Source organism: Lipotes vexillifer, unplaced genomic scaffold, assembly GCF_000442215.2.
Source record: "Lipotes vexillifer unplaced genomic scaffold, Lipotes_vexillifer_v1.1 scaffold49, whole genome shotgun sequence".
NCBI lineage: Eukaryota > Metazoa > Chordata > Mammalia > Artiodactyla > Lipotidae > Lipotes > Lipotes vexillifer.
Genome location: NW_006790551.1, coordinates 7,654 through 25,133, shown reverse-complemented (window position 1 = coordinate 25,133; position 17,480 = coordinate 7,654). Strand labels below are relative to the sequence as shown.

Genomic DNA, 17,480 nt, shown 5'->3' with positions numbered 1-17,480 from the left:
TCTTTTCTGACCACGCTATGAGACTAGATATCAATGACAGGAAAAAGTCTATAAAAAATACAAACACAGGGAGGCTAAACAATACACTACCAAATAACCAAGAGATCACTGAAGAAATCAACAGGAAATCAAAAAATACCTAGAAACAAATGACAATGAAAACACGACGACCCAAAACTTATGGGATGCAGCAAAAGCAGTTCTAAGAGGGAATTTTAGAGCAATACAATCCTACCTCAAGAAACAAGAAAAATCACAAATAAACAACCTAACCTTACACCTAAAGCAATTAGAGAAAGAAGAACAAACAAAACCCAAAGTCAGAAGAATGAAAGAAATCATAAAGATCAGAGCAGAAATAAATGAAATAGAAATGAAGAAAACATTAGCAAAGATCAATAAAACTAAAAGCTGGTTCTTTGAGAAGATAAACAAAATTGATAAACCATTAGCCAGACTCATCAAGAAAAAAAGGGAGAAGACTCCAATCAATAGAATTAGAAATGAAAAAGGAGAAGTAAAAACTGACACTGTAGAAATACAAAAGATCATGAGGGATTACTACAAGCAACTATATGCCAATACAATGGACAACCTGGAAGAAATGGACAAACTCTTAGAAAAGCACAACCTTCTGAGACTGAACCAGGAAGAAATAGAAAATATAAACAGACCAATCACAAAAAAATGAAATTGAGACTGTGATTAAAAATATTCCGACAAACAAAAGCCCAGGACCAGATGGCTTCACAGGCGACTTCTATCAAACACTTAGAGAAGAGCTAACACCTATCCTTCTCAAACTCTTCCACAATATAGCTGAGGAAGGACCACTCCCAAACTCATTCTATGAGGCCACCATCACCCTGATACCAAAACCAAACAAAGATGTCACAAAGAAAGAAAACTACAGGCCAATATCACTGATGAACACAGATGCAAAAATCCTCCAAAAAATACTAGAAAACAGAATCCAACAGCACGTGAAAAGGATCATACACCATCATCAATTGGGGTTTATCCCAGGAATGCAAGGATTCTTCAATATACGCATATCAATCAATGTGATACACCATATTAACAAATTGAAGGAGAAAAACCATATGATCATCTCAATAAATGCAGAAAAAGTTTTCAACAAAATTCAACACCCATTTATGATAAAAACCCTCCAAAAAGTAAGCAAAGAGGGAACTTATCTCAACATAATAAAGGCCATATATGAAAAACCCACAGGCAACATTGTTCTCAATGGTGAAAAACTGAAACCATTTCCACTAAGATCAGGAAGAAGACACGGTTGCCCACTCTCACCACTATTATTCAACATAGATTTGGAAGTTTTAGCCACAGCAATCAGAGAAGAAAAAGCAATAAAAGGAATCCAAACAGGAAAAGAAGAAGTAAAGCTGTCACTCTTTGCAGATGACATAATACTATACATACAGAATCCTAAAGATACTACCAGAAAACTACAAGAGCTAATCAATGAATCTGGTAAAGTAGTAGGATACAAAATTAATGCACAGAAATCTCTTGCATTCCTATACACTAATGGTGACAAATCTGAAAGAGAAATTAAGGAAACACTCCCATTTACCGTTGCAACAAAGAGAATAAAATATCTAGGAATAAACCTACCTAAGGAGACAAAAGACCTGTATGCAGAAAACTATAAGACACTGATGAAAGTTGACTTTCTATCTACAATCCACAGATTCAGTGTAATCACTATCAAACTACCAATGGCATTTTTCACAGACAATTTACCAATGGTCTTTTGTGTTCATGGAAACACAAAAGACCTGAATAGCCAAAGCAATCTTGAGAAAGAAAAACGGAGCTGGAGGAATCAGGCTCCCTGACTTTAGACTATACTATAAAGCTACAGTAACCAAGACATTATGGTACTGGCCCCAAAACAGAAATATGGATCAATAGAACATGACAGAAAGCCATGAGATAAACCCATGCACATATGGTCACCTTATTTTTGATAAAGGAGGCAAGAATATACAATGGAGAAAAGACAGCCTCTTCAATAAGTGGTGCTGGGAAAACTGGACAGCTACCTGTAAAAGAATGAAATTAGAATACTCCCTAAAACCATACACAAAAATAAACGCAAAATTGATTAAAGACCTAAATGTAAGGCCAGACACTATAAAACTCTGAGAGGAAAACATAGGAAGAACATTCTATGACATGAATCACAGTACGATCCTTTTTGACCCACCTCCTAGAGAAATGGAAATAAAAACAAAAATAAACAAATGGGACCTAATGAAACTTAAAAGCTTTTGCACAGCAAAGGAAATCATAAACAAGACCAAAAGACAACCCTCAGAATGGGAGAAAATATTTGCAAATGAAGCAACTGACAAAGCAATAATCTCCAAAATATACAAGCAGTCCCTGCAGCTCAATATGAAAAAAAAAAAAACCGAATCCAAAAATGGGCAGAAGACCTATATAGACATTTCTCCAAAGAAGATATACAGATTGACAACAAACAAATGAAAGTATGCTCAACATCATTAATCATTAGAGAAATGCAAATCAAAACTACAATGAGGGGCTTCCCTGGTGGCACAGTGCTTGAGAGTCCGCCTGCCGATGCAGGAGACGCGGGTTCGTGCCCCGTTTCGGGAAGATCCCACATGCCGTGGAGCGGCTGGGCCCGTGAGCCATGGCCACTGAGCCTACGCATCCGGAGCCTGTGCTCCTCAAATGGGAGAGGCCACAACAGTGAGAGGCCCGCATAACGCAAGAAAAAAAAACAAAAAAACTACAATGAGGTATCACCTCACACCAGTAAGAATAGACATGATCAAAAAAATCTACAAACAGTAAATGCTGGAGAGGGTGTGGAGAAAAGAGAACCCGCTTGCACTGTTGGTGGTAATGAAAATTGATACAGGCACTATGGAGAACAGTATGGAAGTTCCTAAAAAACTAAATATAGAACTAACTACCATATGACCCAGTAATCCCACTACTGGGCATACACCCTGAGAAAACCATAATTCAGAAGGAGTCATGTACCACAATGTTCACTGCAGCTCTATTTACAATAGCCAGGACATGGAAGGAACCCAAGTGTCCATCGACAGAGGAATGTATAAAGAAGATGTGGCACATATATACAATGGTATATTACCCAGCCATAAAAATAAATGAAATTGAGTTATTTGTAGTGAGGTGGATGGACCTTGAGTCTGTTCATACAGAGTGAAGTAAGTCAGAAAGAGAAAAACAAATACCGTATGCTAACACATATATATGGAATCTTAAAAAAAAAAAAAAAAAAAAAAACAGTTCTTAAGAACCTAAGGGCAGGACAGGAATAAAGATGCAGACGTAGAGAATGGACTTGAGGACAGGGGAAGGGGAAAGGGTAAGCTGAGACGAAGTGAAAGAGTGACATGGACTTATACACACTACCGAATGTAAAATAGCTAGCTAGTGGGAAGCAGCCACATAGCACAGGGAGATCAGCTCAGTTCTTTGTGACCACCTTGAGGGGTAGAATAGGGAGGGTGGGAGGGAGACATAAGAGGGAAGAGATATGTATATGTATACTGATTCACTTTGTTATAGAGCAGAAGGTAACACACTACTATAAAGCAATTATGCTCCAATAAAGATGTTAAAAAAAAAATTCTGCACCCATTTATGATAAAAACTCTCCAGAAAGTGGGTATAGAGGGAACCTACCTCAACATAATAAAGGTTGTATATGACAGGAACAAGACAAGGGTGCCCACACATATGTGGAATCTAAAAAAATTTGTATAGACTATCTTATTTACCAGGCAGAAATAGAGACACAGACATAGATAACAAACGTATGGATACCAAGGGGGAAAGGCAGGTGGGATGAATTGGGAGATTGGGATTGACATATATTCACTGTTGATACTATGTATAAAATAGATAACTAATGAGAACTTACTGTATACTACAGGGAACTCTACTCAGTGCTCTGCGGTGACCTAAATGAGAAGGAAATCCAAAAAAGAGGGTATATATGTGTACATATAGCCAATTCACTCTGCTGTACAGTATAAACTAGTATAATATTGTAAAGCAACTACACTCGAATAAAAAAAAAAGTGAATTTTCTTGGTGAGGCACTGATATTCCAATACTCTGCAAGTGTAAGAGAGTGGTATTGACCCCAACTTCTGTATTATTTGCACATATAAAATATTAACATATATATAATGGAAAGATAATGCAACATTCTGATTAGCTTGTACCATGTATAAATTTGCCACCATCAAGAAAAATGGAAACCATAACTATGATTGCACATGTTTACTATCAGAGACCCCATTTTTCTATATAGCAATTCAATTAAAATTTTCTATACATTAAAAAACAACTTATTTTAAAAAATGAATTAAGAGGCTGCTGAATCCTGGCCAAAAATCTGCTTTTACATTAAGAATTAATGTTCACTACTATTTAACTGTGTTTACAAAACCATGCTGTGACATACGGTCATTAATGTCAACTTACACTTCCAAGAATCCTCATCCAAAATTGTTATAAAAATGAAAAAATGCAGTGAGTTTTGCCTACACTTTTAAAGCAGCTCTTTTGCCCCTTTCCGCTTTGCCTATTTCTGTCCCCCTATGACCTTGAAAGAACCGAATTACAGAAATGAGATCACTAGGCCGTTTAAATAATAACTCTTTGACTTATACTCTCCTGAATGCACACCATGCCTTGCTTAACCTGTTGTTTCTTTTCCTAGATAAAATAAATAAGAATGAAGAACTAAGTAGTTAAAGAATGGCTAAGCTCCCTACCTGCCACAGCCCCCTTAGCAATCCTGCAGGCAGATCAGGCAGGCAAGATAACATCTGAAGACAGAGCCAGCCAGTCCACACGCAATGCAGAATGATGCAGACCCCAACCTCCTACCTCAGTGATTCACTGATATTCTCCCCCCTCCCCCATTTTTCCCTTTAAAAACTGTCATGGCTGAGTAGACTCTTTGGAGTTAGTCTTGGGACGTGATTCTACCTTCTCCCCCAGATTGCTGGCTTTTCTGATTAAAGCACCTTTCCTTTCTATTGACACTTTCTTCTTGAATTATTGGCTTTTGATCAGTCAGCAGCCAAACCCGAGTTCAGTAACAACTTCAATGCAGTGAACTTTGCCTACACTTCAGTGTTCAAAAACTAGTCATCAGCCATTGGGTGGACCAATCTACAGCAAACTGAAAGAACAGAGAAAACTTTAAATGTAATAAAACTCCAGAAATATACCACTTGAGCAAAATATTTGTGAATCAAAATTTTCTTCACTGTATGTGTTGAAACCCAAATTATTGCTTCCTAATATACTACTGTAGATGAATATACTGTTCAGAACTGTTTTCTCCCAGGGTCATATGGTAGCTCTATATGTAGTTTTTTAAGGAACATCCATATTGTTCTCCATAGTGGCTGCACCAATTTACATTCCCACCTACAGTGCAGGAGGGTTCCCTTCTCTCCACACCCTCTCCAGCACTTATTGTTTGTGGATTTTTTGATGATAGCCATTTTGACTAGTGTGAGGTGATATCTCATTGTGGTTTTGATTTGCATTTCTCTAATCATTAGCAAAGCTGAACATCTTTTCGTGTGCCTCTTGGCCATCTGTATGTCTTCCTTGGAAAAATGTCTATTTAGGTCTTCTGCCCATTTTTTTGATTGGGTTGTTTGTTTTGATGATATTAAGCCACATGAGCTGTTGGTAGATTTTGGAGACTAATCCCTTGTTGGTCACATCATTTGCAAATATTTTCTCCCATTCTATGGTTTGTCTTTTTGTTTTGTTTATGGTTTCCTTTGCTGTGCAAAAGCTTTTGAGTTTAATTAGGTCCCATCTGTTTATTTTTGGTTTTATTTCCATTGCTCTGGGATACAGATCAGAAAAGATATTGCTGAGATTTATGTCAAAAAGTGTTCTGCTTATGTATTCCTCTAGGAATTTTATAGTGTCTGGTCTCACATTTAGGTCTTTAATCTATTTTCATCTTATTTTTGTGTATGGTGTTAAAGAATGATCTAATTTCATTTTTTTTTTTTACATGTAACTGTCCACTTTTCCCAGCACCATTTGTTGAAGAGATTGTCTTTCCACCATTGTATAGTCTTGCTTCCTTTGTCATAGATTAATTGACCATAGATGCATGGGTTTATTTCTGGGGTTTCTATCCTGTTCCATTGATCTATAGTTCTATTTTTGTGCCAATACCACACTGTTTTGATGACTATAGCTTTGTAGTATAGTCTGAAGTCAGGGAGCCCAATTCTTCCAGCTCCATTTTTCTTTCTCAAGATTGCTTTGGCTATTCGGGCTCTTTTGTGTTTCCATACTACCATATGACCCTGCAATCCCACTCCTGGCATATATCCAGAGAAAAACAAGGTCCGAAAGGATACATGCACCCCAATGTTCATTGCAGCACTGTTTAAAATAGCCAAAACATGGAAACAACCTAAATGTCCATTGACAGAGGAATGGATAAAGAAGATGCACATGTATACAATGGAATATTACTCAGCCATAAAAAAAAACGAAATAATGCCATCTGCAGCAAATGGGTGGACTTAGAGATTGTCATACTGAGTGAAGTAAGTCAGACAGAGAAAGAGAAATATTGTACGATATCATTTTTATGTGGAATCAAAAAGAAATCATACAAATGAGTGTATTTACAAAATAGAAATGGGCTCACAGACTTAGAGAATGAACTTATAGTTACCAGGGGGGAAGTGGGGAGGGAAGGGGCAGTTAGGGAGTTTGGGATCGACATGTACATACTGCCATATTTAAAAAGGATAACCAACAAGGACCTACTGTATAGCACAGGGAACTCTGCTCAATGTTATGTGGCAGCCTGGGTAGGAGGGGAGCCTGAGGGAGAAAGGATACATGTATATGTATGGCTGAGTCGCTTTGCTGTGCACCTGAAACTATCACAACATTGTTGATCGGCTATACTCCAATATAAAATAAAAAGTTTAAAAAAAAAGAACCGTTTTCTCCCCACTTTACTATATTTGATCATCTTTGAAACCCTGTGTGATTCAAACATGTGTCTGTTTTAATTGTAGTACCAAGGCCCCTGTGTATCACTTTCTTCTGAAAAATACTTTGTTAGGAACTTAGGTAACAAAAATACAAAAATATATTAAAAACATTTGATATTTGAAGAATTAGGCTGAATTGCATAGAATATCAAATGGGGAAGGAAAAACTGTACCTAATATCCATGTAATCATTGAGAAACAACTGTGGGTGGATACAAAAACCATAGTTTCTTGTTTCTATTACCAAGCTCTGTAACTAAATAATGATATATTTCCTTTTACAGTAGTGTGTTTTTAAAGATGAATGAGGTGACAATAACAAATATTTACATAGCCTGAAGCTATCTATGTTTAAATAAAGCTTTCCTAAATATACATACTGTTTAGCAAGCATGCACATAGGTTAATTTAGAAAAGAAAAAGCAGTCTTGAATCAGAATATTATTAACTAAAAATGTAATATCTGTCCATCTATCTATCTAAATGCTGATAGTCATTTCATCTTACAACTTTTATATAGTGTTTCCCTAATTATAACTGCAAAGAGAAAATTTACTCAGCAAACAAAGACTATAATTCTATGGGACAGAATAGTCAGCAGGTTGACATCTGTGAATTATGCAAATAAAGGACTAGAAAACAACCAGGTCCTAATAGGCAACTCCTATTCAGATGGAAAAGGGGAGTGGGGGAAAGACTCTTCTCAGATAATTATTAAAGTTGGGAGGGCACTTATTCCCAGGGTGCATCTCAGAGAGGACTAGTTTGTTTTGGCTTGCCTCTTCAAGCGGAAATTTAAGTGTGAATTAAAAACTGCCATGCTGAGTTTGAGAAGCAGCTCTTTCTCTTTGCCAAAGAACAACATTGGATAGAGGGCAACATGTCATTGATTTTGAAGCTCCACTGCATGTTTTATACCCTTATGGTGAATAGTAAGTAGTTTAAAGCTGTTTAGGACAGAAACTGTGAATAATGTTAATAAATAGAGTGTTTGCAATGAGGCTCCTTTAACTTGACAGAATGTTGCCACCTGCTCCTTAATGTTTTCAATGAACGTGAAAATAAAGTCCTTATTTAGGAATAAAAAGAGCAAATTTATCCTCTAAGGAAACATTGACACATATGTAAAGGTTATTGTGCATATGATGAATTTCTTTCTAAATTAGCTAATATATGTAAGGTTCATAGCATTTTAGAGATTTGAAAGGTTTCATGCTAATAAAATCTTTATGGCAAGTGCTATGTTTCATACTAAAATTTGACAAAATAAAATGCAGTAGGGTTATTAGAAAACAGGGTAGTTCAATGTGAATAAGTAGTCTGGATAATAAGGATAGGTAAGCCACACTCTTAGCAGCACACGCCTACACAAAATATGCAGTAAACTCAATTTACAGACCAGGTGACATTTTAATTTTCCACTGATGACCTGTATAATGCAATAAGAGCAATGCTTAGTGAGTTCCTGGAATCACTGAATAAAAATCATGACTAAACTTTTGGGATGACAGATTCAAAATCTAAATGACATGTGTGAAAGGTAAGAGACAAACAATGTTTTTTTTTTGGTAGAGGTTTGTGAGAAAAATCAAGCTTTCAACAGGAGGGAAAGAGAAGAAGCGGAAGAGAAGGGAAAATATAAGTACCATTTGGCGCACTTAATAGGTGTCAAGCAATAAACATTTTATGATGTTATTTCCAATCCTCACAACAGCACTGCAAGGCAAGTGTGATACTCCCCTTTTCTACAGAGTAGTAAAGAATGACTGAGAAAGGAACATAACTCACCCAAGATGACACAGCCAGAAATGACAAGAGTCAACCTCAGTTGGGTCTGACCTCAGGTATATTTGAGAGTTCAGTTAACTCTGCTCTGATAAGAATTCAGTTCTTTTTCCTCAGTTAGCCTAATTCAGTGAATAAATAATCATTCAGTGTCAAAATAGTGAAACTGTGCTTCTACTATCTTTAGATGTGTGTGTCAGAATTCGTTTTTTTTTTTTTTTTTTTTTTTTTTTTTGTAGATCCCTTGGTTCAAATCTCAACAATTCAAAAAGATATAGCAAAATACATAAAGGATCAAGAAGAATATCAAAAGATAATGTGAAGACTGACAAAGGATTTTTGAAGATAAATTTAAATCACCAAAAAATGTCACTTCCACAAGAACTAACTGAGTTCATAATGTATTGATACTTTCATTCTGGTAGTAAACTCTGATGATTTGGTTCCAAATTTTGTGATATCCCACATGATTTCTACAGCCTTACGTGTAAGGGAAGCTGTAAGATTTTACAAGATATCAGTGAAAGAAAAAGCTCTCCAGTTCCTGGAACCCAGACTACCTCAAGGAAATAATGAGCTGTGCACTCAGCAGCACTGCAGTCTACATGGATGGTGATGGAGAAATTCTCTGGGTACTATTGGAAAGTTACTCTAAGTCTCTAATGGAAGCAAATTATATATTTTCTAAAGTGACAGTATCACTTTAGCAATTTGCAAATAAAGTGTTCCGGTGAAATCTAATAGCTCAAACTCACTAGAACCATTATTAAAATAATTGCTTCCTCCTACTTTTTTCTTTTTTTTTTTTGGTCAAAGTCCTACTTTGTGTGGCAGTTGGCTTTTAAAAAGAAGGTAATTTAAACTATAGCAGGACACAGAAACTACATAGGCAATATTCTCCCTCTTTAATAATTCTAATATATGACTGCTGAAATAGCACTGCAGCCTGGAAAGCTGACTTCTAATAGAACATTTGTGGATAATTGAACTCTTCCTCATTGTTCAAAAGGTCATGAGGTTTGAGTGGGCTCTTTTTCTTTTGGTAAATTATTCAGTTTGAGTATTTATTGGCCTGTCAAAAGGAAAGTATTGTATGAACCCTTTGTTGCTCTTCACCATTTTCTAATTTGATTGTGCTCTATTCTGTGCATAAAAGTCGGTGGAAAATTTCCATCTCTCTTTCTCAAATTCCAGTACAGAGACCTCTCATCTTTGCTCTTCACTATATAGATCAGCCTCATGGATCAAACAGACACAAATTAAGTCAATGAGAAAGAATTATAATACTGATTGAATGGAGAGTTTTGGTTGAGCAGATCATTGTTTTTATTAATATTTGGGAGCATTCCCTAAAAGGGATCTAAAATAGGAAGAGTGTGGCTGATTTTTAAGGAATCGCTAGTATTAGATTATCTGTAGTCATTTATAATAGAATGGCAAAATCTGTATTTCCCACCCGTGATTCTACCAAAATAGTGTCTGCATAATATCAGCATGCTTTACTATAGTTAATAGAGCAATAGAGCACAATTCTGAAGAAAGTTTGGGTGCAAACTGGGCAGTTCCATTACTCCTACATGGTCTTACTGTCCAAACCTGCTGGCCCTTCATTACTATTTTCTATATCTAATGCTGGCTGCAGGAGAATTACTTGTCAAAAGTGAGAGGATCATGAGAAAACAGAGGGTGGCTGAAATTGCAAAAATACATTCCACATGAGGGTCTTTCTTCTGACCACTGGAATCCTTACACCTAGCTATCTATATAAAACTGAAGATTTTAAAAATTCATTTCAGATGAGGTAGACTCTTCAACTTTTTGTCTTTTTTCTCAGTGAACAGTTCTCTCTTCCTATGGACCAGAAATTTCCATTTATTGGTCACCTTGGGTATACCTGGAACTAAGTTAGATGTTATTTTACTTCTTTGTTTAACTTTTACAACAGTCATTTGGGTCAGCCTTATTACAGATGAAGAAGTGGACACACAGAGAGTTAAGTCACTTTCTCAAGGTACCATTTTTCAAAGGTGACAGTGCCATGATTTGAACCCAGATGTAAATGCCACTGAGGTCCAGACTTTATTTCCATGTCACATAAAGACAGGGCTGCTTTCAGACCAAGTGATGCTGATCAGAAAGCATTAGGTTCTAAAGGGCCTGTCATTACGTGAGATGCTGCTGACTCAATTCATCCAATAGATATTGACCTCCGTGATAACACAAAGGTCACCAATATGCAAACCTATTTGTTACATATTTCCGCCTCATTTTCCTTGCCTCTGGTTTAGTCCTAATGTCTCTCTCCTTGTCTATACCTACCAGTTTGATTCAGTTCCTGACTTCCTTCCAGCTTTACCTCTCAGGTTCTGTTAGTCTTGAGCCCTTAGCTTCCTGGATTCCTCTTCATTAACTGGGTAGACTAGTCACGAATAGCTGTGAACTCGTAACGACTTGCTCCCACATTGCGTTGGCATTTCAAGTGCTGGCTTTGACTCATCAAGGCCTAAAACTTACCAATCAAGAGAAAACTTCCTTCTGGACTCTAGACAAGCCTCAGTCAGTGAAATTGCAGTTCACAGCAATGTGTTTCTTGACCAATGGTTGACAGTATTTTACTATAAAATCCTCAAGACACAATGTTATGCTTTAGTTCACGTGAAAACCAACCTTGATGGTGGAAAAATATGTTTTGAACAGTTGTAATTTTGTTCCTAGATTTTATTTCTATTGAGGACTTGCATCTTTTCCTTGCTACTTCTAAATTTTGAAACTCTGCACTGATACATCCTATGGGCTTTCTGATTCTGACTTGGTTTACTAATCCTCACCTGTTCTCCTGACACACCTGGCTTGGACTAAGCAATATAATTTTCATTTCTGCTGAGTCTATTGCTGTGTAACAAAGTACCTCAACAATTAGACTCTTAAAAGCAACCACGTTGTTTTTCTTGTGCTTTTGTACATTAAGAATCTGGGCAGATTTTGGCTAGTGATCCCACTGATCCTTCAAGACATTGTTGTGGTTTTCAGCTGGCAAACGGGCTATCTGGTGGGTCCAAGATGGCCTTCACTCACATACCTGTTGTCTTTGCAGGTCTGGCTGAAGGTTGAGCCAGCTGGGACTGGTAACCAGAGTGCCTGCCCGTACAGTCTCTAGCAGGGGACTCTCAGTGTATTTGAACTTCTTAACTGGAGAATCACAACTCCCAGAGAGAAGGTTCCAAGAGACATGAAGCAAAACCTGCCTGTTTCTTACGTCTTGCGCCCTCTCTACAGCATCATTTCTGCTGCTCTCTGTTGGTCAGAGCAGTTATAAGCCCACCAGATATCCAAGGGGAAGGAACACAGATCCTACTTCTCAATGGTAGGAATATAATACTGATGTATGCTACAGCAAAATGAAAACATTATGCTAAGTGAAAGAAGGCAGACACAATAGAGCACATGTTGTATGATTTATATGAAATGTCCAGAATAGGCAAATCCAGAGACAGAAAGCAGACTTGTACTTTCCAGAGGATGAAAAGAAATCAGGAGTGACTGATGGGTATGGGTTATCTCTTTGGGATGATAAAAATATTTTGGAATTAGATAGTGGTAATGGCTACACAACTCTGTGAACATACTAAAAACCACTGAATTGTATACTTTTAAAAGGATGAATTTTATGGTATATGACTTGTATTTCAATTTTTTTAAACTAGCACTTTCTCACAAATTATCAGATTACATTTCACTAATATCTGCTCTGTTTTTTGTATGTTAGATTGGCAGACATGTCAATTTTTTAAAATAAGTGTAATTCTAAGGTTCTAAGTATCTCCTTTATATACTTAACCTCCTTCCTTTCTTATCTCATTCCACAGATATGCACACTATCCTTTACCTTTATAGAGTATCATAAAGATTAAGATATTAGGAACTCTTCCTTCTCTCAGATATTCCAGCATTGTTGCAACTATTTAATTCTTATGACCATCATGGTTTATTATGTCTTCTAATATGTGGATAAAATAGACTAAGTGGCATAGTACTTTAGACAGGAAATAGAATCCCACTGCTGGATTTCTACACTTGATTTACATTTGGTAAATAAATTGCTATTATTAATTTATTCCTTGACCTAAATGAAAACAACACGGATTTTTGTTTCTTTTCTTTTCTTTTTTTTTTTTGTATCCTTACAGAATTGTGTGCAACCAATGATATGATTAAATTACAATCATGAATATACACATAAATGCCTGTGCATTTTTTTAATATAGAAAATATTCAAAACTCTGTGCTTTAATGGAATTTGAAACTTGTATTGTGATAAATGTATGTTTTTCTTCTGCTATAGTAAGACTGGACTTTTTTCCTGAAATGAAGTGTCTGTGTTCCTTGGTTTATGATGATTTCATATCTAATCAGTTATTTGTATAACTGATAAGTTTTACTGACATTAAAAGAATCCATAATAAAAATTTATAAACAAAATCCATAAACAAAAATTGAAAATGATTTCTGTATATTGTCTACACAAAATAGCTTTAATTGAGCAGCTTATCTTCCACTTGCAAGTTTATGGAAATATAAGTATATCAAAATAAATAAAAAGTAGAAGAATTCTTTGTCATTCAAAGAATGTGATTATTTTGACCATCTTATGAATTACTTTGTTTTTGATGAAAGAGATTCAATCAAGTCACCTCTGAACTGAAGCTGCATAACCAAAACACATTAACTAGTAATATCATTGATTTATAAACAAATTGATGCTTATCTCTGCTTTCTGAATTTAGAATGTTGAGGTTATCTTACTTGTTTAAACCTATTTGGGGAAAGGTATGGAGATTAAGCATCCACATATATGTTCTTATGTTTATGGACTCACAGGCCTCTAAGATTTTGGTTTTCTGTTAGAGTTCTTAGAAAGTATCTAAGCTTTTATTTGTAGAAGCAGATGATGTAAAGAAAAGGTTTTAACTTTTTTTAAAAAACTGAGATATAATTCACATATAACATGATATTACTGTCAGGTGTACAACATAATGATTCAATATGTGTATGTATTATGAAATGATAACCACAATAAATCTAGTTAGACATCCATCACCACACACAGTCACAATTTTTTTTTTCTTGTGATGGGTTTTAACCTTTAACAACTTTTGGTGTTATCTGCAAACTATTTCTTTTTTTTTTTTTTTTTTTTTTTTTTTTTTTCATGGCTCACAGGCCCATCCGCTCCGCAGCATGTGGGATCCTCCCGGACCGGGGCACGAACCCACGTCCCCTGCATCGGCAGGCAGACTCTCAACCACTGTGCCACCAGGGAAGCCCCTGCAAACTATTTCTTAAGTCACAGGCAAATTCTGATTTCTGATTTCAGTGAGTCTATCTCAGAGGAGTAAGGTATGTCAAACATCATGCTCAATAGGACTTTAGGTCATTTGGTAAATATAACCAAGTAAAGATGTTTTCACTGTCATGACTTGTTAATTGACATGGTATTGGACTATAGAGAAAACCAAACCTGTATGATCCAAGTTAGATTTTCTCATGCAAAAAGTTATCTGTGAATGCTCAGTTCTGGCCAAGGCAGATTTTATTTTCAATTTTTTATTAATACCACCTCCTCTGCTTAACTCCTTTGGTGTCATCATATCTGTTCATTTATTTTCAGTCTGAAATTTACTAAGATTTCTTTAAAGTATGGAATAACGGTACAAATGGATTGTAAAATAAGAGTAGCTTTCACTGGAAGATTAAAGCAAAATGCAGTTTTCCTCTAGATTTTAACTTTGCTTACATTTTTCCTTTAAATTGATAAATATAAATATTGCAATTAGGTACAACATTTTTCCTTTAAATTGATAAATAAAAATATTGCAATTAAGTACATGAAAAAATGTCCTGTCCTATCTCCCCCTGCTCTGTTATATATCATGTTTTATTGGAAAAATGGTCAATGTTAAGTCACTTCAGCATCAATACTGAATATTCACGCATGTGTGGGTGCACATGCACACTATTTAGTAGGTTGTGTTCAATTGGTTAATTTAAGCAAACTATTTTAAGTGACACAGCAGTAGGGGTCCTGATACTTTGGTACTGCTTGAAATTACTTCTTAACTTCAGAATAGTTACTTTACACCTAAACCTCTAGCAGGGTTGAGCAGGAATCAAAGAACTATTTTTCCTTTAAATAAGAGTATTTACTAAAATAATATAAAGCTAAATCAAACAGAACTATTACAGAAGATAATTTTGGAAGTTAAATAATATTTTCTGTTTTTCCTATTTTATTTTTTTTTAAGATTTTTTTGATGTTGACCATTTTTCTTTTAAGTCTTTATTGAATTTGTTACAATATTGTTTCTGCTTTATGTTTTGGTTTTTTGGCCGTGAAGCATGTGGGATCTTAGCTTCCCAACCAGGGATCAAAACCACACCCCCTGCACTGGAAGGTGAAGTCTTAACCACTGGACAACCAGGGAAGTCCCTGTTTTTCCTATTCTAGACTTGTATAAATTTAAAATAATCTTTAAGATATTCACATTGTTTAAGTAGTTAAACAAGGAAGCCATCAGACTGAGGTGGTTCTAATGTCTTGGGAGCCTACATAAGCAAACCAAAACTAAGCTAGAGTCAATGCACTCAAACAAAGCAAATGAAATTTAAGAACAACCAATCACAAACGGCCAACTAGGCTTTCCCAAATAAGGCAGCTCCTTAAGCTATCACCTATCAAATTATTTCCTTGCTCTGCTTCTCTCTAAAAACCTCTCCCCCAGCTCCTGTTGGTAGAATACTCCACCTTTTGTTTGGACTGCCTGATTCTAACTGATGTATGCTCAAAATAAACTCTTGAAAATTTTAATGTGCCTCAGTTTATCTTTTAACAATACTAAATGATTAACTGTATAGTATCTTTTAATGCAATAATGTACAATTGAATGTAATATCTCAACTGAATGTATATCTTTCTGTGATCTCATTTATGTCTTTCCATTATCTCTTAATTATCTCAATTCCTCTTAATAAAAATTTTAAAGACTTTTGTTTTAGGGGTTTTATTCCTCCTTAACAAAATTGGGTACACAGTTTCTTAAAGTTGACCATGAATATATTCTCCTTTTAACTGACTGACTTAAACCTGATCCACTGATTTGCACCACGAATTTCAAAAGGTGGATTATTGCTGTAGATTCTTCCAAAGGTGGTTCAGGATCAGTTATAGCAAACTGAGCAGCAGCATCAATTCCTTTCCTCACTTCAACATCAGTTTCCTTCAATTCTTCAATACTGGCAAGTTTGTTGTTTACCATTTTATCTTTGAGAAGCATGATAGGATTGCTCTTACTTCTTAAATTCTGAACTTCTCGTGTACGATAACTGATTCCAGGGTGACTCATACTGTGTCCATGATAATGGTATGTCAGCAGCTCCATCAGTATGGGCCCCTTTCCAGATCTACAACAGTCAGCTGCAACCTTAGTTGCCTCCCAAACACATAGAACCTCCATTCCATCTACCTTTAGAGCTGCTGCTCTCTCAACAGATGTTCCCATTCCATAGTGGTTATTCTCGCAGATGAAAATACAAGGTAAATTCCACACAGCTGCCATATTATAAGCTTCAGATATCTGACCCTGATTAGCGGCACCATTCCCATGTAGAGTCTAACACACCTCGTTGTTTCCCTTATATTTACAGGCCAGAGCAATACCAGCTCACAGCGGTCCCTGAGCGCCGACAATGCCATTGCCTCCATAGAAGTTATTGGCATACATATGCATTGACCCTCCTTCTCCTTCAGCACAGCCACCTCTTCGACCTGTCAGCTCTGCTAGAATTGATGGGAAAGAAAGTCCACGAGTACACATGAGCCGTGAGCCTGACAGGATGCAACAACATGATCCGTGGGATTTAGCCCAGCCTCAAGACCCACACAACAAGCTTCCTGACCATCACACAAGTGACAGAAACCACTGTTTTTACAACTGATCCGCCTTCAATTCCATTCGACAAATGTTCTGCATCATCCTGTAGTATTTGAGTCCATCCTCCCGGGTGAGCACTGCGGTGACAGGGGGACCCTCTTCCAACCGATAAAGATCACATTTCTTAATCTCAAATGTAGCATCATATGAATAGTTACAGGATGCCACAAGCACCCTGTTAGCGGGCTTCTGGGTGACAACAGACAGCACGCTAGAGACAGCAGCAGCCAGCATCTTCCTCATGGAGCACAGCCAGGGAGGCTGTGAGTCTCCATCTGCCAAGATCACCTGAGTCCCAGTCTCCAGTGGACCCTCCACCCCCCAAACACACGCTGCACCACAATGACCGTGTGCTGGTGGCAGAGGCCACATCATGCCGTGCGGGGCCGCAGGCCGCAGTCTGGATCAGCTGATTTTTACAGTGCCTTCCAACTGTAAAATTAAGAATAAAGGTTGTTTCTTGCCCTGGAAGACTTGGCTGAACTACACTCTATTCCTAACTAACGCCATCATCATTGTCAAAACATCATAATCTGTGTCCCTTTTCCCTGCTATACGCTAAAGTAATGCTTCCTGAACGTTGTATTCAATGGAAAAGAGGAGAAAACACAAT

The 17,480-nt window shown here is 36.6% G+C and overlaps 1 protein-coding gene across 1 annotated transcript; it reads right to left on the bottom strand.

Annotated features, from left to right (window-relative positions):
* Window positions 1-16,001: 16,001 nt before the first annotated feature.
* LOC103084999 (pyruvate dehydrogenase E1 component subunit alpha, somatic form, mitochondrial) lies at window positions 16,002-17,110 on the bottom strand. The gene is given in 5 exon segments (XM_082931310.1): window positions 16,002-16,072; window positions 16,075-16,500; window positions 16,594-16,752; window positions 16,755-16,855; window positions 16,857-17,110. Coding segments are annotated over 5 exon segments (1,011 nt in total).
* Window positions 17,111-17,480: the final 370 nt, after the last annotated feature.